Source organism: Rousettus aegyptiacus, unplaced genomic scaffold (genome assembly GCF_014176215.1).
Source record: "Rousettus aegyptiacus isolate mRouAeg1 unplaced genomic scaffold, mRouAeg1.p scaffold_m13_p_3, whole genome shotgun sequence".
Taxonomy (NCBI): Eukaryota; Metazoa; Chordata; class Mammalia; order Chiroptera; family Pteropodidae; genus Rousettus; species Rousettus aegyptiacus.
This window is the reverse complement of record NW_023416306.1, coordinates 112956250-112981944: the sequence shown is the minus strand read 5'-3', so window position 1 is coordinate 112981944 and position 25695 is coordinate 112956250. Positions and strand designations below refer to the sequence as shown.

Here is a 25695-nt window from a genome sequence, read left to right as displayed (position 1 = left end):
CCTTGCTCATTACTGTATTGAATAGAACATTCCCTGAGATGTAGGAAGTGCTCGATATATATGAATTGTTGAGTAAATGAATAGAAAAGCATATAAACTCCCAATCTAACTCTCGATTTATTAATGTGACGTATCGATGAGCCTCTATAAAGACAATAAAATGTTTTATAAAATTTTAGTCCTAAGCAAGATTAAAAGAGGAAAATTTCAGTTCCCCAGCTTCCTCTACCTTCCTCCTCTCAGCTCCCTTCCTCACTCCTCTGTACTCTTATGGTTAGGTAATTTTTACCTGTGTTCAGTAAACATAAAAGACCCCAGAAGCAATTCTAATGACATGGAGAAGCGCAAACAAGAAAGTTCATACAATCCAAGGAAAAAAACACAAAAATATATAACTTTTCTCAATTATGTGTCATTCTGAGAAGACCACCTGGGATCTCAGAGTGATTTGTCTTTCTAGGAACCAGGAGCATTCTGAAGCCTAAAAGAGCTGAAGGATGAGTAGAGGTAAGTGAGGAAAAGTAAAGGAAAGGGAAGAATGATTTTCCTGATAATTTTTTTTTATGCAAAGGGCTCTTATTTCAAGTTCACCCATCCCTTTCTTCAAAGAGTTCACTATCTAAATAGCATTATTAAATAGCATTACAGACACTACAAATGGCGAGAACAAATAAAAATACATAAAAACTAAGAGCAGAATCTTAAATATAAATTTGACAAACTTAATAAATTGGGACAGTATTACTTTTAATTTATACCTCAAGATTCAAAAGCTAAAAGGGGAACTAAACTGGGACCTGAGAGGCACTGTTTTAGAAAAACCTTACTACTTTGAATAATGCTTTAAAAACCTATAAATTGAATGTTACTTCTTTAAATTATTCTTGTAAAGAAATATTAAAAAGATGCTTCTTTACCATGGTAAAGGCTGCTAAAATTCAATAAGTATTTCCATACCTCAGAGAAATACCTGAGACATTTGTATTATAGCAAGATATATAAGAAGACATCACTGGGAAGGCTTTAGAAATTTTAAGAAATATGATTAAAAGGAGAGGAAGAGAAAGAGAAACAAAATATAAATATCAATTAAAAAGTATCCTTATTTGTGAATTACATGATTGTTTACCAGAAAGAATACAAGCAAATTTATTAGAAACATATGGACTTTCAGTTTCCAATGCAGCCTGTAAAAACCTTGGAAGCCGCCAACCTGTGCTAAGAATGAGTAAAAAGCTAAAGAAAATGAAAAATTAGTAACTTCTTAGACCCTTAAGAGAAATGAAGCCACAGGGCCAACCCAACTGCTGCCCCTGAAATTGGAGAGACAGGCAAATACAGAAATCACAACTTACTGGAGCAGATACCCAAGAAAGCTGAGACCTCTGTGGGAAACAGGGCCACAATAGGGAAATCTGATATTCAACTGACAACGGCTGGAGGCTCAGTGTGAACAACCCTGAGATAAAAACTCCAAGACGACCCAGTCACCTAAGTGCCTCAAACTTTTGTGAATTTTACACGTCTTAGGAGTTCTACCAACTTCTCGCAGTGAATATTGGAGAAAACCCCCCTCATGCTTCCAGAAAGGAAGGGGAAAAGAAAACATTTTGAAATATATCAGAGCACTGTGTTCTTACAGTTTGCCCTCAGAATAATTTAACCAGAGTGTAACCTCCTGGAGTTTTATCAGCACCTAATTAGTCTAGGGAAAGGGAAATATCCAACTACAGTCCCCTCCAGCCATCCTGTCACATCTAAGATCGGTTAGAAAGGACATAAAAAGTACTTGAAAATTTCACGATCCCGAGACACATAATCAAAAAAACTAAAACCTAAGTAAATTCTGGAGATCAAATGTACAGCAATGTAATTATAGTTAACAATACTGTTACATACTTGAAATTTGCTAACAGCAAAGTCTTAAGCTTCTTACCACACAGAAACAAAAAACAAAGAAAATGTAACTATATGCTGTGGTGATTCTTTCACAATGTATTCCTATACCAAAACATCAAGTTGTACACCTTACCTATAAACAATTTGCCATCCTGCCTCAATAAAGCTGGGGGGGAAAGACTGAGAACTAATAAAGCACTTCTCATACTCCTACCCTTTATCACCACATTACTAAAGGCCTATTTACAGCAGTTTCAGTACATTAAATTTGGCGATCAAGAAAAAAATGAAAAGGTATACTAAAAGGCAAAAAAACACATTTAAAAACAGAGCATAACCAGATAGAAATGTAGGAATTATCAAAGCAAGAATTTAAAACAACTATGATTAATATGCCAAGGACTCTAATAAATAAAGTAAACAGTATGTAAGAACAGATGGGCAATGAAAGCAGAGATGGAATCCAAAGAAAGAAACAAAAAGAAATGTGAGAGATTAAAAACACTGAAACTGAAATTAAGAGTGTCTTCACTGGGCTCATTAGTAGAATGGACATGGCTGAGGAAAATATCTGTGAACTTGAGGATATAATAGAAATTTCCAAAACTAAAAACCAAAGAGTTTAAAACAAAAGACTATCTAAGAACTGTGGGAAAACTATAAAATGTTAACATACAAGTAATAGAAATACTAGAAGGAAAAGAAACAAATGAAATATCTGAAACAATAAGGACTAAGAATGTACACAAATTAATATGACACAACAAACCAAAGATCCTGGAAACTCAGAAAAGACCAAGCAGGATAAATGCCCAAAATGTGCATCTAAGCATACTATTTTTCAAACTATACAAATCAAAGGTAAAGGGAAAATCCTGAAAGAAACCAGAGAAAAAAATACCTAATTTATAAAGATAAGAATTACATCTGACTTCTCCTCAGAAACCATGTAAGCAAGAAGAGATTGAAATAAAATATTTAAAGCATTGACAAACAAGAAAACAAAAAACGCTACGGACTTACAATTCTATACTTTGCAAAATTATTCTTCCAAAGTGAAGGGGATATAAAGACTTTCTCAGGCAAACTAAAATTGAGGGACTGTGCTGCCAGGAAACCTGCCTTAGAAGATGTTAACAGAAGTTCTGTAGAGAAAAAAAAAATAATACAGATTAGGAACTTGGATCTACCTCAAGGAAGATAAACGACAATCGAATAAGCGAAGGTGAAATAAAAACTTATTTTTCTTATTAACTGATACAACAGATAAGTGTGTTCAAAATAATAATGCGTTCAACATGTTTATGTGTACATAAACATGTACATATGTGTACACATATATGAAACAAAAATCGAGACATTTTAAATATTTTGAATTAAATGAAAATGAAAACAGGTTGTTGAAATTCGTGGGATGCAGCAATAGCAATGCTCAGAGGAAAATTTAAAGCACTGAATGCATATATCAGAAAAGAGACATCTATTATCTATCTAAATCGATCATCTAAAATCAATCTAAAATTAATCATCTAAGCTAACACTTTAGTAAAGTAGAAAAGCAAATGTAATCTAAACAGAGAATAAAAATTAAAGAAATCAAAGAATTGAATACAGAATAATGAAAATTAATAGAGAAAAATCATGAACACCAAAAATGGTTCTAATAAAATTTAATAAAGTCTACCCAAAAAAAGAAAGTACAAATTATTTAAATCAGAAATTAAAAAGGAAGCATTACCAAAGATCCCACAAACATTAAAAGGATAATAAAAGAATACTACGAACAACTCTATGCCCATAAATTTCATAGCATACATAAAGTAGACTGAGTCCTTGAAAGACACAATCTGCTAAAACTCACACAAGAAATATACGATCTGAAAGGCCTATAAATAAATCTACTTTAAAAAATGATTCAATAATTAACCTTCCAAAGCAGAAAGCACCAGGCTTGGGTTCGCTGAGGATGCTCCCAAACATTTAAGGAAGAAAGTATACCAATTTTCTACAATCTTTTTCAGAAAATAAGAGAGCATACTTCCTAACTCATTCCATGAGGCCAGTGTTACCCTAATATCAAAACTAGACAAAAACATTGCAAGAAAACTACAGACCAATATCTTCCATGAACACAAATCCAAAAAAGTCTTCAATCAACATTTAATTTTAGTTGAATCCAACAATGTGTAAAAAAAAACTTCTACACCACAACCAAGTGGGAATTATTCTAGGTATGCAGGCTGGTTCTCCATTAGTAAATCAATGTAATCTATCACATCAAGTTAAAGGAAAAAAAATAATGTAATTTTATCAATAGATGCAAACAAAGCATTTGACAAAACCCAACACCCATTTAAGGTAAAATCTGTCAGCTAGAAATAGGTAAGTATTATCTTGATTATCTAACCACCTACAGCTAACATCATACTTAATGGTGAGAAACTAGAACTTTCCCACTAAGCTCAGAAACAAGGCAATGAAGTTCCCTCTCACCAGTCTTTTTCAACAACATACTGGATGTTCTAGAAATGCAGTGAAACAAGAAAAGGAAATAAAATGTAGATAGATTTCCCGATGCTGTATTTAAAATTTCTAGCTAATGAAAGAGGGAAATAAAAGGTATACAGATTTAGATGGAAGAAACAAACTGTTTTTGTTCACAGACATGATCTTCTATGCAAAAAATCTGAAAAAACTGACATTAAAAACTTCTGGAATTAATAAGTGATCATGGCATGGTTGCAGGGAACAAGGTATATATACAAAAGCCAATCATTTTTCTATATTCTAATAATTAACGAGTGGAATTTGGCATTAAAAACACAATCCTATTTACATAGGCACCTCTAAAAAATAAACAAAAGAGGCAGAAATCTAACAAAATATGTACATCTATAAAAATTACAAATCTTTTGTGAAAGAAATCAAAGAACTAAATAAATGGAAAGATACTCAATATTCATGAATAGAAAGACTCGATATTGTCAAGATGTCAGCTCTTCCCAATTTGATCTATAATTCCAATGAAATTCCAGTAAAAATACAGCAAGTTATTTTGTGGATATCGACAAACTGATTCTTAAGTTTACACGCAGAGGCAAAAGACAAGAATAGCCACCACAATACTGAAGGAGAACAAAGTTAGAGGACTGACATTACTTGATGAGAGTTACAGTATCAAGACAGTATGGTATGGGCAAAAGAAAAGATAAATAGATGAATGGAACAATATAGAGAGCCTAAAAACACTATAAATGCAGTCAACTGATCAATTCTTTTAACAAAAAGGTACTTCAAAACCACTGCAGTTACATGCATAAAAATTAAAAGCTACACAGATGATCAATCCTCTGTCTCAACTTGAAAATATATTGAAAAACTCCCAACTTCATGAGACAGTCTATTCCATTATCGGTCAAATCAAGAAATTATCTTTTGTATAAGACAAACATTTACATCCCTTCCCTTTAAGCTCCATCCACTGATCCAGTTTTACTCTTAGGGACAAGAGAGTCTAAGTTTACTCCTTATATTTTATGAGGTTTTCAATAATTTGGAGACAGCTATTATTTTTCACCGAATAACTCTTCTCCAAGCTCAAACTGACAAGTTCCTACTTTTCCTCATCTAACTTACTTTGTAAATCTATCATCACATTTATGAATGAATTTATCATAATGGTTATGTGTGGATGGGAAAAGAATCAACTTTTTATGAATTTATCATAATGGTTATGTGTGGATGGGAAAAGAATCAACTTTTTAGATATGGATGTAAGATGATAAACTACCATGCATTCTACAATTATATTCCTGAATAATGGTCAAGAGTTCACCATGTGTTTCTTTTAGTTTTAAGAGATGATAAACAACTTGCACTTATTCATTCTAATTCGTTTGGTTTTGCAAACAATTGTTTTTGCTTATAAAAGTAAATGTAGTTTGCAGGTCTACGTACAGACTCATTAACTTTATGAATACAGTACCCAACCAAATGTCCTAAACAATTAAGAATGAAACATCACAATGTTTTCATCTCTTCTCTCTCTTTAGGTAAAATAAATTTTAATAGCCTAACTGAATTACAATTACCACCAAAAAATAACTTAAAAAAAGAAAACCCGTGACAAAGATAACAGTGGTTAATTTTGGATAAGGATATTGATGACTATTCTTTGCATTTTTGTCTCTTAAATTTCTAAAGAATAAATAAATAAGCGACTCACTCAAAAGCTAAAAAACCTATTTCTTGCCAAGACCCTGGTTGCTACTAGCATGGAAATCTAAACAATGTGCTTTTAAAGAAGATTTTTCATTGACCTGTTGCTCATGTTAATGAAGGATTCTGATTAAATGCATTATTATGCTTATCATACTCCCATAAAGAGGTAAATTAGATACTTCTCTTCCGATTTACACTGGCTACATTTTAGAAACCAGTGTTGATTACTGGTATTAATCATTCCTACAAAGGATGATGTCCCCAAATAAATTATTTCCTTTAATAGAGATTAGGGTTTCCAGGGACATACTATGAAAAAAAAAAAAAATTGGCAGTGGAAAGAACAGTGAATTAACAGCCATGAAGCCAAAGTTTCCACTTACAGAGTAAAACAAGCAACTGTAATATTTCATCATTCCAGGCCTTAGTACCCTCTCATCAAAAAACTAGACACAAGATGCTACTTAATCAAAATCCTTTCTCATTCTAAATTTGATTCCATGAAATACCCGACTTGTAAAATTATCCCAGGTAGTCACCATAAATGTTTGTGACGTATTATTTAACATTTATTTTATAGTATGAACTTTTAACATTTCTCTTCAACAAATTATTGTCATTTTACAGATGAAGTTTTCAAAAGTCCAAGGTCACAAAACTGGTTAAGTGTCAAAGCTGAGCCTTCAACTTAGGCAGAACAAACTCAAAAGCCCCCATAAAGATATACAAAGTAGATTTGTTCACCTCAACATCAAAACTGAGGAATATTCTGAAAGCCTGAACAAAATACATGTATAACAGAAAGTTATTTCACACAGTAAAACATGTAAAAATTGGATTTAAATTCACCTTATGACATTTATTAAGCCTTATGAGCTTAGGCAAGTCACTTAAGTGTCTCTGCTCACTTGAAATATGAGACAAATATCAACTCAAGATGCTATTGTAAGAATTAAAAGCAAAAGGGCTTAAGTGTGTTTAGCAAAGACATATCACTTAATGGTTACATAACATTACTGATATTATGAAGTGACAGTGTAAGAGGTACATAAATATTATGTATGTAAATCTAAATACCACATATATTTATACGTAAAATATAAATCACTAGACCTTTTAGATTTATGAATAATGAATTTACAATAGCCACATCACCCACCCTCATGTCTTAACTACATAGAAGGGAAAAGAAACCAGTTAACAAATTTGCAGCACAACGTCCCTCCAAAATATATATGCCCATACATACCACCAATGTCTAGCACACTGCCTCGTCCAAAGCATACATAAGAAATGTTTTTGAATTGCAATGACTATTTTGATTTGAAATAGCCATACCGATGTTGACAAATAATCTTCTTAAATATTAGAATTAAATATGCCTTGTCCTTGCCAGAAAAGACAAATGATAAAATTAATGGAAAAGATAAGTGTAAGAAAGGATTATTATGAAAAGTACACTCAGGACTTAGGACTGGTAAGGTCTGAGTGTATGTATCAAGTTTATCACTTTTATTTGGGTGGTATGAACAAGACTTTAAACCTTCTGCTTAGTTCTCTTCATCTGTAATTTTTACCCTAATGCCATGAGCACACTAGTACCCAGATGATAGTTTATAAATATAACTTTCCAATAAATGGAAACAGAGTTCCTTAGATAAATGGGATGACTCTAAAGCTGATGCAGGAAAACCATGAGATGAGCCTGGAACACCTTGTGAAGCTTAAAAGGAAATGCTCAAAAATAAAAGAATACGTCAAAAGAGCACAGAAGTCAACTTGATGGGCTCCCAATGACCAAATCTGGGACACTGAGTATCAAAATAATGACAGTAATGGATTATAATCCATACTGACAGAAATAAAAAAAACTGTGGGGAGAAGAGAACACCTGTCTATAGCATTCCAATTAATAAATGTGGAGGAATGATGGAAATAGAAAATCACCATTTGGCAAATATCACAATTGTTACAGGCAAGAATCAGCAACAAATGTTAGAAATAGTGGACAAGTGTAGAATAGGAATTAGGATGTTTAGTTTCAAAATATCTCTCCTCAGAGAATGCTTCTTATAAAGAAAACTTACTAGTCAGATACCACCTTATCCACATGATCAAAGTTCACATCATCGGTATGAGATATATCAACATCATGTACCTCCAGATCTGAAGGATGGAGACACCAACACTCTATAGTATTGTTGCCCAAAATACTTAGCTTGAATTTAATCAAGAGTGAGCATCAGACAAACCCAAACTGAGGAACATTCTACAAAATACCTGGCTAGTACTCCTCAAAAGTTTCAAAGTTATGAAAGACTGAAGAACTGTTTCAGATTAAAGGAGACTAAAGAGACATGAATAATTAATACAGTAAGAGATGCTGCATTATATCCTTAACTAGAAAAAGGACATTAGTGGAACAATTGATGAAACTTGAATAAGGTCAATAAATAATAATTTTATATCAATGCTAATTTCCTGATTTGGCTATGTTAGTTAAATGTTAACATTTTAGAGAGCCAGTTGAACGTATGGTTGAATGATAAAAGACGACAGACCAGCATGTTTATATAACCCCTTCACTGCTTCTACCTTGACCTTCACCCATACACATCTCCAAATTTTAGTACAAATAACTGAGAGAAAAGGGAGAAAAATCAATAGTTTCAAGACAAGTTATTGAGGAGTTTAGAACCACAACTGTGTACCTCACCTAAAATGCCCCTTAATCTTCCAATCAGAAATCTAGGCTGTTTGAATCATTTATGTTTCTTAGAATGACACATCTCATGCTCTTACAGTAAAGCCTAACCCAACAGAGCTAATTCATTACAAATTACTCACGTCAAAGCTTTTGCTTAGTGAAAAAAGTAATTTTTTTAAAAAAATTAAGTCATAAACATCTCATAATCACATGTAAAATTTTATTTACAACGCTAGTTATAAAAAGACTAAGTTCACAATAGTAAACTGATCCTTAGCTGTTATTGACATTAAATCTTTTACCTTTCTCCCACAATCTATCCTACCATACAATCTTCAAAGTAAATCATAGACAGTTAAAGACTGTAGCTACTTTGTCAGATCACAAAACCATAAAGTTAAGCATACCTCATAAAAAATGCCTCTTCGAAATGTAGTTATTTTTACTTTCCATCGTTTTCTCACTCTTTGGGGAACACTATATTTTCCTCTAGCAAGAAATCAGTATGTCCAAGTCCTTCATTACCAAAGATGGAATCATTTGTTTCTAATATCAGACTGAGAACTCCTTGAGGGCAAAGATGCAGATTTTATTCATCTACATCCCCAAAGCCTACTGTCTTTAACACCTGGAACACAGTAAACCTCAAATATATTAGTTCTAATTCTTCTCCAGTATATAACAAATGCTCAATAAACGTTTGCCGTAGCTATTTCATTCAGTATCTACGTTAATGACTGTGCCAAATCTAAGAGTAATGTAAAATCCAGGAGACGAACTAGAGTTGACTAACAAATGCTGTGATATCCTGATCTCCATATGGCTGCTTCTATCAGCCTACCACTACAACACACGTCATTGACCCTTTTGTGCCCAACGCACTGAGACATTTAACTACCACTAAAATATGCAGCATACACATAATGGATCTGAATCACACTCTTCCCTAAGGAAAAGACCTAAACACTTTTTACAGAATCTAAACACTTTTAACACCTGAGGTTTAGATATTATCCTACTTTGGCAAGAAACATGGGTAATTAGGTATTCATTACTGGGTCTAGCACTTTGTCATTCAACAATTATTAAGCAAATAAGTTCACATCTATCAACAGAATTTTAAAATAGTATTTCATCTTAAAAAATTCTGTAACTAAAAGGTAAAACAAAAAACGTCTCTTGATGAGAAACAAGCAGATGAGAAACAAAGACAACATTAATTTAATGTACAGATTAGGTTAAAATTACAAAACAGTAGAGCCAAAAATGCTAGAACTCATCTGAGCCATCTTACTCATTCTAGAAATAAGAAAACCAAAGTTCTATAAGAGACTCCTTTTTAAAAGAAGGCTGCTACACAACAAACAATGCTAATTTATAATATAAGAATAGTATAATCAACACTCACCATCACAACCACATAAAGGCCAAGAAATTGATGGGGGCAGGAGGAAAGGGTAAGAGGATATGAATTCATGTTCAAATTTGAGCATTTGGAGAGGTAAAATATACCATTAGTTAAGAGGATGGACTCTGCAGCATGACCTGACCAAATCTGTCATATACTAGCTTAACCTCACAGAGCCTCAGTTTCCTCATCTATAAATGGATAAACAGTACCTACCCAAAAGGATGGTCGTGGGATTAAAAGAATTTATAAATTCATGTTAAGTCTTTAGAAGTATCTGACACATAATAAACACTCAAAATATTATCTTTTATAGAAAAAATGTAAATAAAGACAATAAAGTACAATTTTATATCCATTCTTACATTTCTATTAGTACAAATTAGAACTACATTGGGACACAATTTGGCATTATTCTGTAAACTTGAAAATTCGTATGTCTTGCAATCCAACTACTTTACTCCTACATAATACTCAAGAGAACATTTAGCACATATATATCAGAAGCATATTAATGTTCGCAGTAATAATACTCATGATAATACCTAGAAACAACTCAAATACTCTTAGACAAGAGTGTCTAACTATGGTTACTTCGCACAATGGAATGTTATATGGCAATGCAAATAAATTAAAAAGTATACCTGAAAAATGGATACATCTTGGCAATGTATTGAGAAAAAAAAAATCAAATTCCAGGAGCTGACACATAAGTAAATAAAATATATTCCTTTTATAGAGTTCAAAAATAATGAGACTTTGTTTAGGCATACATATGTGATTAACTCTATTTTTCAATAGAAATGGAATGGTAAACACACAACTCAAGTTAGAGTAACCTCTGAGAAGTCAAGGGAATATGATAGGTACACATTAGGTAGATGTTAGTTATCAATAATGTCCTGATTCTTGGACTGTACTATGAGTGGGTATTTGTCAAGTAAATAAAAAAATTAAAATAGACTTCAGAGATCCACGCACAGACCAATGATGGCAGTATGAACCAAAATAAAGATTAGCCCAATTCTAGATACCAAAAGGATTTTTTTTTTTATTGTAGTTGACATATATGATATTAGTTTCAGGTATACGACATAGTAATTCAATATTTGTACATTAATGAAGTGATCACTATAATTCTACCACTGTACATGGTTATTACAATATTATTGACTACATTCCCTATGCTTTTATTTTTAATTTTATGTGTATACATATATATATATATATGTATGTATATATGTATTTTTAGGCAAGGCGACCTCTGGTTGACCTCACAGATTGCAAGAACCTTGACAGCTTACAATTCCTTATATTTTTATTTTTTGCACCAACAGCACCTGGTCTTCCTAGGTAGTCTCCCATCCAAGTACTAACCAGGCCTGAGCATGCTTATCTTTCAAGATCAGATGGCCCTGGGCTTGTTCAGGGTAGCATGGCCATAGACATTCCCTATGCTTTGAATTACATTCCATAATTTATTTTATAACAGAGATTTTTTAAAAAAGGATTGAGGGTTAACTATAATCTGCCTTGGAGTGAAAAATTAAATAATTCGTGTTTGACATAGAGCAAAATGCTTAATATATGTTAGCTGACATTTTACATGTTATGATCAGAAGTTATTACAGAATAAAATGTATTTAAAATTTTAAATCACTTCTCACTCTAAACCAATCTCTTCCCTTTTTGCCAAAGCAGAAACTTTACCTAAAAAAGACAGACACTGACTCAGCAAACTAGTGGCACAGTAGTCCTCTTGATTCCCTATTAATCCAATTTTTCTGCTAGATAGATATGTCACAACCTTGTTTTTAACATTCACTGCCTTCATCAATTTTCTGCCTTATATGTGTAGCATGTATATTATCCCCAAAAAAGAAAGTTTTAATCATTATAGCCAATTAAAAAAAAAACTATCATAAGCCATACATAGTAATCAGAAAATTAATACAGTAAAAATCAAATAGTATGGCTCCTCTACCAGAGACTGAGATTGATATTACTACTTTCTTATTAAACACACACATACACAATTTTTAACTTAATTAAAATGCAAAAAGTTACTGAGAAAGAAATAACTTGCCAACTTAATTTAATACCATGTCTATGATAAAAGTGAAATTATGTTACATACAAGGGCAAGTTCCACACTTTGGAAAAAGCTGCACTACCTCAAGCTAACTCCTTATTTTAAAAAATTTAACTTTCTTTAGCAAATTGGCTAATATCTAATAGAAAACATTATTTTCAAAAATTTGCTGAGATTCAAGAATTAGAAACACTCAGTATCTGTGCTATTCAATACAGAAATCATTAGCTAATGTTAGCTATTTAAATTAAATAAAATTTAAAATTTAGTTCTTCAGTCCCTCAATCCATTTTTCAAGTACTCTTTAGCCGAATAGCCACATATTTGTTACCATACAGAATTGCACAGAGTATTTCTATCAACACAGAAAGTTCTACTGGAAGAGATGCTTTAAATTGTCAAAGGATTCTGATAAGGCCTAAATGGTAACAAATGAAAATAAGGAAAATTTTAGCAGGAAATAAAAGTATCTTTCAGTAAATAGAAACATTTTGAAAGAACTGTGAGAGAATGAATTAAAAGCTAGCAAAAATTTTTTTTTCTACAATTCCTTCAGTTTGATGATTTCAAAGGCTGAAGATGTACTAAAGCAAGTTGGAATCCCTTCCCAACTAATATGATTGCATTATTATTACAACTGAGAAATGGATTTAAAAACTTAGAAAATAAGGTTAAGAGACTGAGGCCATATCTGAATGCATATTGGCGAACACTGCTTACTGTGTATCAAACACTGTTTTAACACATGAGCTTATAAAAACTCTTAATTACATTACCTCCGTTAATAAAGCAATAAGGAAAGTACGCTCAAATAATAGACAGAACATCAAATCTATCTTTTAAAAATAAAGGGTCTTGCATAATAAATTATCATTTACCAGCCCCTGATCACTTTAAAACGTTTAGGTTCTCCCCCTGCCCCACCTGTATGAACTCAAATTCCTTGTGAATTTGTTTTGTTGTAACTGATATTTTTAAAGAGAATTTTCCAGTTCACTTGATACACCAAATTTTCAGACCAATTTTTACTATGCATAAATTCTGAAAACATCCCAAAATCTAGGTTATATAACCTATGAAAATATTTACATAACTTCCCAATATACAGGTTATATAACTTTTAATTTAGCTAATAATATTCCTTACACAGAGCTCATTTACCTCCCAAAACAGGCCCAGACATTTCAAATCTAAGGCCAAGGTTCATTTTCCTCAGCTTTCTTCCTCTCCCTAAGGTTTAAAGAAAATCATTTACCTATCTGTCTACTTTCTGCTTTATCACCCGTTTTATTCCTATCCTCCAGTAAACCCCCTTCCTCCCCTATAAGAAAATCAACTTACACAGATAAATCCATTTACATATGCTTCCCATGTAAAAGTAATTTATAGATGGGCAAAAGGTTACTGTCTTAACACAGATGCTTTGATAACAAAAAAAAATCTACTCTAAGTCACATAAGTAAATGGAAAAACTAAGATGAGAATCAGTTTCCTTTTCTACACATCACTGCAGAGTTTTGTCTTTACAATACTTTTAATATAAATAACTAACTGCACGAAAGAAAATTTCTTTTGTGGGTAATTTCTTATCATCTTTCAAGTTTCCTACAATGTGATTATATTGTTTCCATATTTTAAGAAGTTTATATTGATCTTTGCTGAATCTGTATGTTCCTACTTTTTGTTTGAAAACGGCAACCACTGTAATTACTCTGCACAATCCTACACTTGTCTCAGGAGCACACTCTGGATGCACTCCAAATGCTACCTCTAGAGAGTATATTTCCTCTCAGGAATGGCCCACATGGGCTAGGGACACAAAATGCCATAGGACACAAATAGCAAAGATTTCATGGTTAAAGAGTTTCCATTTTTCCTTAACATAAACAAACACATTATTGATCCGAATGTAATATTCACATGAATCTTTGAAAGTTTACTAGATTTCAAAATAATTGTATACTTTTTAAAGGCTGATTTTAGGATGTATTCCCTTATCTTTCAAGGCACTTCAGTGAAGAAATCTGAGAAGCAATGATGTAACGTTTATATTCTATAATTTAGCTACACCAATTCAAATCCTGCAATTCCTCACAACCTGACCTTGAAATGCACTCCTCTGAGGATCCTGTACCTTTCAGTATTCTCTTATTTCATGAAATAAGCTGAACACAAATGTAATCTCCAGTACCAGTAAGAGGTACATCCATAGAGGACAACATCCCATATACGGTACTGTAGTTCAGAACATGGGATTTTTAACTGCAAGAGTCGTGACCAGCATCATGTTTTTACATAAGAGTACAAAAATCAGCCTGTCGTCACAGTTAAGTCTAAGTTGTCTTATAAAAGGTTTTCTCTTTGTGTGTATATGTGTGTGTGTGGGAATCCAAAATGTGCTCAGATATTAAAGTTGCTTCATTAACAAGCTCTTGAAACCTATTCCTTTTATAATTAGTTGTATTAAACACCAAACACAAAAAATTGGCTAGAGCTAGGTCTTTGCTTTATAGCGCCTTTTCCAACACATATCTACCTCATCAATCAGTCTTCGCTCAGAACATGGAAGAAGATATTCACAATATAGATTTATATTATTTACTGCTTGTTGGAATTTTTAGATTTTAAGTTTTTCTGAAAACATGCTTTTTAACATTAAAACTGAAATACAAATTTTTCAGCAGGTCATTAATCCTTTTTAGAAAGTATCGTTTATCTACAGGCTAAATGAAAATGAGCAGTGATTATTTCATGAACATAGTACCTTTCTTCTCAAGAACTAAAAGTTCTTTTTAATATTCCCTTATCTCTAATCAAAAAAAAAATGTTATTGGGGGAGGGAAGATTAAATTTATTTTAACATTCCTCTGAAGTAGGAACATATTATACTGGTTTAACAGATGGAGAATCAAGCACAAAGACAGGTTACGTGATTTGCCAAAGTCTTGAATGCAACATTCATCAGTAACCACAGGATCATGTTCATTGTAAACACCAAGTTAACTGTAGAAATTTAATTAGTAAATTTTGTTTTGAAAAGGCTTTTCTAACCACATTAAGACTGATGTACCAAAAGAATACAAAGCCTTTCATCAAAGAAAATAAAATTTATTTGGATAAAATAAGTCAACATCATGGTTAGCCTCTCAGAAAATCAAAGTTCTTAATAAAATCCAAACTCAGATAATTTATTCACGTGTCTATCTTCCCTTCTAATTCTCAACATCTCCAATCCATGTCAGGACCATTATTACATGAGATCCTATCATTTCCAATACTCTCAACTCCTCCCCGTTATACTCTTTCCTTTTCTTATCCTCCTCCCCAACACCTTCCTCAAACTCCAACTCCAAAATCCTTATTCCTGTCTCTTTAAACTGCAGAGGCAGATGTCAACATTCATACTCCCACTCCAAGCCGTTCATCCCCCACACACATTAAGTACTTTGGCACTGGCTCAGGATTCCTCTCCACCTCAACTCCTGATACCAACCCAGCAACTTGAACAGCCACATTGCTGACCTTTTAAAATATCTTAGCAGATCCTGGCTCCTCTACTCCAGCAACCTGTTTCTACTCTAATCTTCCCTCATATGTCATCACCCTGGAGTCTGTGTTCTCTAATCAAAATCTATCTTTCTATTTTTCCCACTTCCACTCCACATACTCTTTAACTGTATCAAAACTTCCAATCCCTCAAAACAGCTGTCAACTCTGTATGTCTACTTACCTACTTCGAGCTTAATTTTTAATTTAAAATTAAAATTATCTAGTTTTGTATGAGGTACAGTATGGTATAAATACTCTGCAATTTGAATCTCAGTTCTACCGCTTACTCCCTTGTGTGTGGCTATGGGCAACTTACTAAACTTCTCTTGTCTCAGTTATCTCTATCTGTAAACTATTGTTAACACCTAGCTCACAAGATTAAATGAGAAGCAGTGAAATAGTCTGATGGACTCTTTTTCCTGGGCCTTAAGAGCTCTACCAATTACCAGTCTTTCCTTAGAACTTTTTTTCTTCCTCTCTAGTACTAACACCTCACCCAACAAATAATCTCAACTCTTAACTTCCCCTGAGTATAATCTTACTTTGCTATCGCCATTTCATCACTTCCTATTTTGCCTTTAACACTTTCTCTCTCAACTCTCCTACCTCTCAAGACTTTGACTTTGTCTTTTGGTGTCTCTTCTTACTCTCTCTTAAAAATGCTGCGTTAATCACTATTCAACTTTCCATTACTACTTAATATTCTCCTTGGGCAATTTACCACTAGCTTTCAACCATTATATATGCTGAAGATATCACCTCTAACTCTACCCTCTTAACCTTCTTTGGGCACCAAAACTATAATTAAAACACCTTATGAGGACATTTTCTACATTGACCCCTAGTAGGCACCCACAATTTAAAAGATCAAAATTGAGTTATTTTCCCCTTAAAAATCTTCTTTGCCTCTTCCCACTTTATTTAAGCTTCATAGTAGCCCAAATTTAAAATGTTGACGTTATCCCACACTCTTCCTACTCTTTCCTTCATATCCAGTCATGTAATCATACTTACTGGAAATCTAAACTGCCCCACAAATTCGTCCTCAATAATTCCAAATGCACTATTTCCAGCTGTTTTTTTTACCATGATTATTACATCCTCCTCATCAACTGAAGTTCATTTTCTTTTCATTCGAATCAATTATCCAAACAAGCCCTACTATTCAGCTTTCTACACAAATGTAACATCACTCTCTCACTAAAAATGGTTCTCTGCTGCCTACAGGATAAAGACTTAAACTGGCACTTAACAGTTATGGTGAAAAGTGAGGGACATTAGCCCCAAGAACAAATTTCCTTTGAATGCTTACTGCTTTAACTGAAAAATTAATGGGAATTCTGTTAGAAATTAATGTTATTCCTGACCAATTATATAAATTTTCCTCTGCTTTTTAAAAAAAAACTTTTGAAAAAACGTTTTCAGGAGCGTCTGTCACATTCATTTTGTGGGTCTCATACTCCAAAGCCTAGCCATCATCCTTTACCACAAGGTTGCTGATACATAGTAAAGCACAAATCCAGACTGCTTACAATGTGGCCCACTGACACTTTACTTATCTCCCCACTACTCCTCCAAACCAGTGTATACAAAAAGCTATTGCTTTTCTTCACTTTCCTTTTCTCCTTTTATGCTTGTTTTTATGCCCCTCCTCCCTCTTTCTTGGAATACCCTTTCCCTTTCCAATTCCCCTCTTCTCTGGCTGATTCCTAAATTGCCAAGTCTTTTCTGATGACTTCCTTCACATGTAACTCATACCCTGGCATCCACACCCACATTGAATCACCATCTCCTTAAGCCTTAAAGAACTTCATAAGCAGAGTACTCATCCCATTTCAGAGGAATCTAGTACCCTTGCTGGATAGTGAAAGCAGTTATCAGGCTCTACTTATCTTTGTATCTCCAGGGCTGAGGAAAAGTCCAGTGCCTAGTAGGCACTCAAATGTCAATGACCTGAAATTCTTGAAGAAAAAGTTACTAATGGTATCTGTCCCAAAAAACTGTGAGAAATTCATATATACGATTTAGCCACTAAAATTCTGAAATGTTTTCACATGTTAAAGGAGCAAGCCCAGAAATGAACCCTAATTTCAATCTCAAAATATCAACGTAATTTACAATAAACAATAAAAAAAAAAAAGGTTTGGTGACTTTATGCCAAAGTTACTAAAACATTGTGATGCAGTGAAAGTCAAGATAACTTTAAAAAGTGGCATCAGAAAAGTCATGATTCACTAAATTTCATCCAAATGTTTGGTGATCCCATCATATGACACTAACAGAGAAGCCATTAACAACTACTGTGTCTTGGTGAAAATGATCTCTAAATGTGAATAAACAAATAGGATGTCTCTTATCATATGCAATAGTATCATTAAATACTACCAGGCAAACAATTACTTTCTACATTCCAAGTCATAATAGCCTTCATCCAAATTATACAGATAAAATTAAGAAAATTATAAAATTGATCATATTAAAACTTAATTTTTAATTACTCTTGAATTTACTAAAGCTTATTCTTTGCACTCTAAATGTGGAAATACTATAAATTTATATTTATAAAATTTACATTATAAATATATAAATTTACTACGGGCAGAGATTGAATGTCAATATTGCATTTCTGGCATTTATTAAGATTGTATCATTTCTCTCCCTTAATCTTCAAATACGACAAACTACATGGATTTTCTCATGTTGATGCATTCTTATAATCTCAAGACAAACCCAGTTTAACTGTGAGGCTTTGTTCTGTGTTTAGTTCACTGCATTGGGCTGGATTTGCTACTTGAAAATTCTCAGCCATTATCTCTTAATAGTTCCTCTCCTTTATCTCTTTTTTTGGAAATGAAAGTCATATGTTAGATTTGTTCATCTTATCCTTCATGTTCTCTTTTTATTTTATATCTCTATCTCTGGGTTCAGCCTTCTGGGCCTCAGTCTATAGCAGGAGATTTTAACCTTTTGTGCCCTGGACCTCTTTGGCAGTCTGATGAAGCCTACGGCCTCCTTCTCAGAACAATATTAAAGGCTTAAAACAAAATACAAAGAATTACAAAAGAAATCAATTTTATTAAAATAATTACCGAAGTATTTTTAATTTTGAAATAGTTATACAAAATATATTAAATATATGTGCTTCTTTATTAACATTAAAATATAAGTTCTAGCAATGTTTTGATAACTATAACTTCAAACTAGTGATGGCTATAAGTGCTGTTTTAGGTATCTATAACCACTGAACAGCAATTGTACTATAAGAAAAAAAAATCTGATTTCTATGGGTGTTAGGGGTTGTATTATATCCTGCCAATGATAATAATAATGATGATGAAGATGATGAAGATGATGATGATGATGAAGAACCCCTAGTACCTCAGAAAGTGATCCTATTTGGAAATAGGGTCATTTACAGATGCAATTAGTTAAGAGGAAGTCATACTGGAGAGGGGTGGGCTCCTAATCCAATACAACTGGTGCCCCTATAAGACGACCATGTGAAGACACACAGAGAATGCCATGTGATGATGAAGGCAGAGAAGGGAATTAGGCAGATGCAAGCCAAGGAATGCCAAAGTTGCCATCAACTCCCAGCCCAGAAGGAAGGAAGGCAAAGGATTCCCCTACTGATTTCTGAGGAAGCATGGATGGCCCTGTCAACACCTTGATTTGGAGACTTCTCATCTCCAGACCTGTGAGACAATAAATTTCTGTTGTTGTAAGCCATTTAGTTTGTAGTACTTTAAGGCAGCCCTAGGAAACTAATACAACTGCTATCCAAGTAGTTCTAATTCTGCGGGTTTTTTGGCATTTCCTTCAATTATGAATGTAGACAAGTTTCAGTTAAAAATTAATAAAAACGATCTTAATTCTGAGAACTCTATATGTCTAAAGCAATTTTTAACACCATAGTCTAAGGTCCATCACTAATGAACTGTTTTAACAACAACAGCAACAAAAAAAAATAATTGATTTTCTTTTTTCATTTCAAACCATTCTGAGTGCCACAAAACTAACATCTTAGGAGTTTTTAATGACTTTGGTTCTGGACTATAAAACGAAATGCTACTATGACACAAACTTTGCCATAAATAGCTCAAACTAAATCTAAATATTAAAGAACGAAAACATCATGTGTTAATTTCTTAAATTAATTAAATATACAATTACCCTTTAGTGTTAGGACATGATTTTTATGAATAACCAAATGAAAAGACTTATGTTTTTGGCACATTTTGGCCAATTAAAGCATGAGTCCTGGTATCTTGTTAGTGAAGTATTCCTCTTACAACTACTCAAGTTGGTGTTTAAACCCAATAGCCTTAAAAAGAGGTTTAAAAAGAGCAGTACAAAGTTCTCCATCTGTGATTATATATTATATATATATATATATAAAATCAAAGACAAATGGCTATTACTAGAAGTCTTTCACTTGCTTAAATATGTCAAAAACAACATAATAAAATTAATCAATTAAAAAATACGTATGTTACAAGTCTAGAGACTTGCAATGTACCTATCATATTAATTAATGGTTATTTAGCACAGGAAGGGCTCATACAATGCTTAGTTCAAATACTGTCATTTACAAAGGAGCAAAATGAGGCTCACAGAGGCTGTCACTTGCCCAGAATCACAGAACAAATTAGTGACAGGTAGGATACTAAGGCATTTCCCAATTACAAGTCCAATGTTCTTTACACTATACCACACTGCATAAAGGTTGGTAAAATTAAATAAATTATCTACAAATGCCTTTTGTATGATCGCAATAATTCTACTTATAGTATTTTAAAACAGTCCATGGAGCTGCCCAAAAACAACCTGAAAATTTTTTATTTTAAAAAATTTCATTTACCATCCAGCACATTCTAAAAATAGGCAAAAGATCTCATTCCCATCTTCAAAATTTGCAAAATTTTTTTCAAATGGAACTGGATAGATATTTCAAGGTATAAGTACTCTCATACACTGAGTTTTCCTTTTCTAGAGAGCAATCTGGCAGAAAGAATAAAATAACTTAAAGTTTGCATTTCTTTTAACTCTATTCCTAGACAATCTCAAGGAAAATGTAACAGATTTGGTTAAAGGCAGAACTCAGGATCAAATGCAGCATTGTTCAGAAATAATAGATATATCCAACAATGGTAGAATGATTAAAACTAATGCATGTTATGTTGATTATAATGTAGCCATTAAAAATTATGTTCTAGAAAATACTTAATGACAGAAAAATACAATATATTAGCTATCTTAGACTCTACTACGTAATTCCATTCTGTTGAGAATACATGCATATACATAAATTATATAATAATACATATGTAAAGCATTTATCACAGTGCTTGGGACATAGTAAAAATCCAATAAATGAGTATGATTCATCAACATCATAGGAAAATAAAGGTTTGATTATATATTGAATGTTAAGATGTTATCTTAGTACAAATGCAAATAAATTATTATTATTCACTTAAAAGACCATTTTGTACATTACTTGAGGTAAATTATTATTCTTGCATGAAGGGAATTATTTTTTTAAACTGGCACTTTTAATTCAGTTCTAATTCCTACTGAAGGTTAGAGAAGAAAATCACACTTTTACCAACATTTCCCCAAGTCTGACATTGCATAAGACAAAGTCTTACATATAACCGGTCCTTCAATAATTCCTGATTAAATATATACTCACAATTAACTTCTGGGAGCGTTCCGTCTCTCTACATAAAGCTCTTATTTCAAATAATAGAGCACTACTACAGGATTTCAAAATGAGGCCTCTAAAAGCTTTACTGGACTTTACCACAATGGCTAGAAAAGATTAAGGTTTCTCAAGATAGTAATGATTTTCACTTTTTTTTTAAAGGTTGAAATCAGGTGGAAAAACACTTGAGTGTTAAGAACAGTCTCTACTGCAATTAAATTCCTATTGATTGTGGCTTTAAAAAAAGAGAAAAGGAAAAGGAAAAAATATACGTAAGGATTTTACAAATAAAATCCACATTCGAGGGCAGTTTTAAACTATGCTAAAAAAAAGCATCTGCTATATCTCTTTTGTTTCTTCATAATATATAAATATAAATAATAAATTACCATTTTAAAACATTTTAAAGATGAGAAATATAAATTATCAGAATAAAAGTTATGTTCCAAAGAAGTTCACTTTGTGGTTTAGCTAAGGCACAATATTGGCCCTAATAAAAATGATCACCAAATAAACACATTACTCTCTAACATAAAAAATTCTTAAAGTAAAACCCCAAGAGTTTGTCCCCATGAAGAGTTAACATCTAACGGCAAAATATTATATGCTAAAACACATTAGTCTTGTCCTACAAAAACTAACATAACAAAGCTCCTTGGGAGTAACTTATTAATAATAAAGTGAGGTAAATTTGTAAAAAAAAGAATCCTAAAAGTCTAGGTAAGTGAGGTAATTTCCAAGTTGTCCCATACTAAATAGATTCAGAAAAAAAAAAAATTAAAAGAAATCCTCCCAGTAAAAATTCCTATTTGGTATTTCAAACATCAACATCTTTGGGACTGAACCACTGAAAATATTTATTCATTTTTCGTGTAACAGATGCACCGACTTCACTACACCAAAAACTTGCATTCTCAATATGCCTATGGCAAAAAATGTGCCCACTTAGAAACAATATTTCATACAAGTCAATTCACATTCCGTCGTTTTTCTATTAGCTGCATCCAACATTTTATTTTAAATGTGGTATTTTCCCACCTCTAAAATAGAACTTGACGTTTTGATCCAAGCTACTTTCTTAAAAGATAATAGTAAAAACTATCGTCATTCTGTTCATAATTTTAGGAGTTTTTCTCCTAACTAAGCGTTATCTGAGATACAGTACTTCTTGATCTCTTTCAAAGTAGGTCTAATCTGCGGAAGGCAGTGAGACAGTGTACTGCACTGTGAATGGACAGCCAGGTATTTTATGAATGGAGGCGATCACGTGATCCCAGCACCTCCCCGAACTGATATTTCCCACATAACTGTGTCAACATTCTGAGAACAGGGGTAGTTGTTTGTGTGTGCGTATGTTTTTAAATTTAACCTGTAACTTCAAATTCTCCTTACTTCCTGAACTCAAAAATCTACATGAAGACCGACAATAAAGCTTCGAATATTTTTCTTGGAAAATCCTTTTAAGATGTCCAAGGTGATGGATGTTTAATTATTTTTTTATGAATGAAGAGTGTGCTATGCAAATGAGAGCGATTCACAAAAAGGGAGAGAACATGGCGGCCACTTCTGCTTCTAGGCTGCACTGACACTGCAGCAATCTACCTTCTCCCACAGCCGCTCATCAGAAGAGTGTGTTGGGGGGGAGGGGAGAAGGAGAAACACTGCTTGGCATTTCTCAAGCTATTTTATGTTAAACGGGCCTAGGTTTTAGACTTAAAGTTTTCTCAAAAAATTCTGACTCGAGGAATGCACTTTATTTAAAGGAATGCATCCTAGGGCTAGCCCTCACTTAACTCTTTCCAACCCTCCTAAGATAAACAAAACTTGAACTGAATTACAAGAAAACGGAAGCTAATATTCTGCATGGAGTTAAATCCCGTCCCAATAAAAAACTGTCATCGCACCATCATTCCTCCAAGCAGCTGTTACATTAAAAAATATTTAAAAGGCAAAGTATTTCGTCTGGAAAGCATAAAGACAGCCAAAATAAAAACTTTAACCGGGATAGTCTAGAAGTTAATCAATGAAGTCATCAACATGTTTGGCAATGTAAATACTGTTAAATCAGCATAAATGCTGTATTTTAAAATAGCTGAAGTATAAGAATTAGCACTCAAAATTCTTCTATGCTCCTAATAAAGATATGTCCAATGTTCGCAAAGGTAAAATATAAGAGTTCAACGTCTCCTACGCTCCATGTATCCTTATCCTATTAAATTCTAAAAATGTTTTCCTAGCCCCATTTTTTACAAGAATCTTACAGGTCATAAGTTTAAAAAAGGAGGGGAGGTGGATGGAAGCTAAATCGGTATTTAAGAGTCACTGACTCATCGAATTAAGATTCAAGAGCAGTTTGCTGCAGGAGGTGCTCCCACACATCAGTTTCCAAGTGAAACAGCTATAAAGGAAGCAGGATGGATATTCAGGGTATGCTGATTGACATGTTAAAGTAAAAAAGGACAGGCCAAAGGTCTTCCAGGCAAAGGGGTAATTTCCACCCCGCCTCCATCCATCCACATTACTCCATCTCCTGAACATAAAACCGCCATCCAACCTCAACACTCAATACCCTTCCCCAGAATAAAGCAACTAAAGGCGGGGGAGGCGGGGGGGGGGGGCGGAGGGAGATAGAGTAGGGTGCTACTAAATAAAATGGCAAAATAAGTCAAATGTTATCGGCAGGACAGGATGCATCGAACTCTCCCAGGTTGCAAGCCTTCCGGGACCCAAGTCTCGGAGGACCTGGGGGACAGCGGAGGAAGGGGGGGGGGAGGTCAGTAATCAAGATCAGTGAGGCTCTTACTCGTTGTCAGAAGTCGCCGTCTCCTCGCTCATCTTTCCCTCACCGTGATCCGATCTGGAGATGGAGGAGCAACAGCAGGCGGAGGAGCGGCAGCAGCAGCACCGAGGGGCAGGAGGCAGCGGCGGCCGGGGGGGCGCGGGGGCAGCTGCTCAGGGGCCTCACCATGGTGGATGCCTCACCCGGAACGATGCCCCCCCCAGCCGGGAACTCCGGCCACCCCCACAGGGGGGTGGCGGCAACAACCTCCGCCGTGGCGACCCCAGCCTCTTCCCCCGCTTCAGCGCCCAGCCAAAGGATCCGAGGAGGCCGGGGACGGTGGGTGCAGAGGGAAAAAGGAAGGGGGGCTGCGAAGGCTGACTGAAGAGCTGCTCCTCCGGCCACTGGGGTGGAGTGCGGCGGGGTCCGGCCAAGGAGGAGCGGGCGGGTGGAGAACCCTGGAGCAGAGGCGGCGCTTCCCTCAGGGATGCGGCGAGGAGGAAGCAGAGCTCCCCTGGGTGGGGGCCGACAGGGGGGAGCCGAACCCAGGCTCCAGGCGGCGGCGGCACGGTCCTGCGGGAGCGCACCCCACCATCTCCCGCCTGGCGGCCGGCTGTCCGCTCAGCCCCCGGCGGCGACTGGGACGGTCCCCAGGAACGAGCAGAACCGGCGACGGGCCTCGCGGCGGCGGATTCCTCCAGACACGCTCCAGCCGGGACGACTCCAGAAGGGGGAGGAGGGGGCGGCGGGGAGTGTGTGAGGCGGCGGCAGGCGAGCCGATCGCCCCCACCCGGGCAGGCTGGGAGCAGACGCGCCCGGGGGACAGGGTCCCAAGAAGCGGCTTGAGAGCGAGGACTGCGGCCGCAGGTCGCCCGCCAGCCGGTGCCCACCAGCAGCTCAGCCGGCCAGCTCCTCACCTACTCACGCCCGCCAGAGGGGAGCTGCGAGGGGGGCGGCGGAAGCGCTCACGCCGCCCGCTCCTTCCGCCGCCGCCGCCGCTGCCCGAACCGGGGGCGCCCGCGGGAGAAGGAGGCGAAGTAGTCCCTGGCGACTTCTCCTGGCCGCCGACTTCCCCCGAGGGCCAAAGCGAGCACGGGGTGGGGTTGCCGAGCGGGGACCCGGGGCTGTGAGGGCGGGTGGGTAGGAGGACCAAAAGCAGCGGCCTCCGGGCGAATCACTGCAACTCGAAGTCGTGTGCAGCATAGCAAGTTTCAGGAAAGTAGTTCCCTCCTCCCTTCATTTCCCAAATCGTTGTCGAGCCACTGAGAGGGGAGAGGGAGGAGGGAGGCGGAGGGATACGCCATGCACCGTTCTCGGTGTGCGTGCGCGCGCT

General features: G+C 35.2%; 2 protein-coding genes across 2 annotated transcripts in view; one reads left to right on the top strand and one right to left on the bottom strand.

The window, feature by feature from the left end:
• The window catches only part of SPRED1 (sprouty related EVH1 domain containing 1), a 97924-nt gene extending 72631 nt beyond the window's left edge, over positions 1-25293 (bottom strand). Inside the window, exon 1 of the mRNA XM_016152171.2 lies at positions 24387-25293. Within this exon, the coding sequence (XP_016007657.1) occupies positions 24387-24418 (32 nt within the window). The 5' untranslated portion in view covers positions 24419-25293. The remainder of the gene's footprint in view (positions 1-24386) is intronic.
• On the top strand, positions 24557-25492 carry LOC107514518 (basic salivary proline-rich protein 2-like). The gene has a single exon (XM_016152330.2). The coding sequence runs from the start codon at positions 24557-24559 to the stop codon at positions 25490-25492; it is 936 nt and encodes a 311-aa protein (XP_016007816.2).
• Positions 25493-25695: the final 203 nt, after the last annotated feature.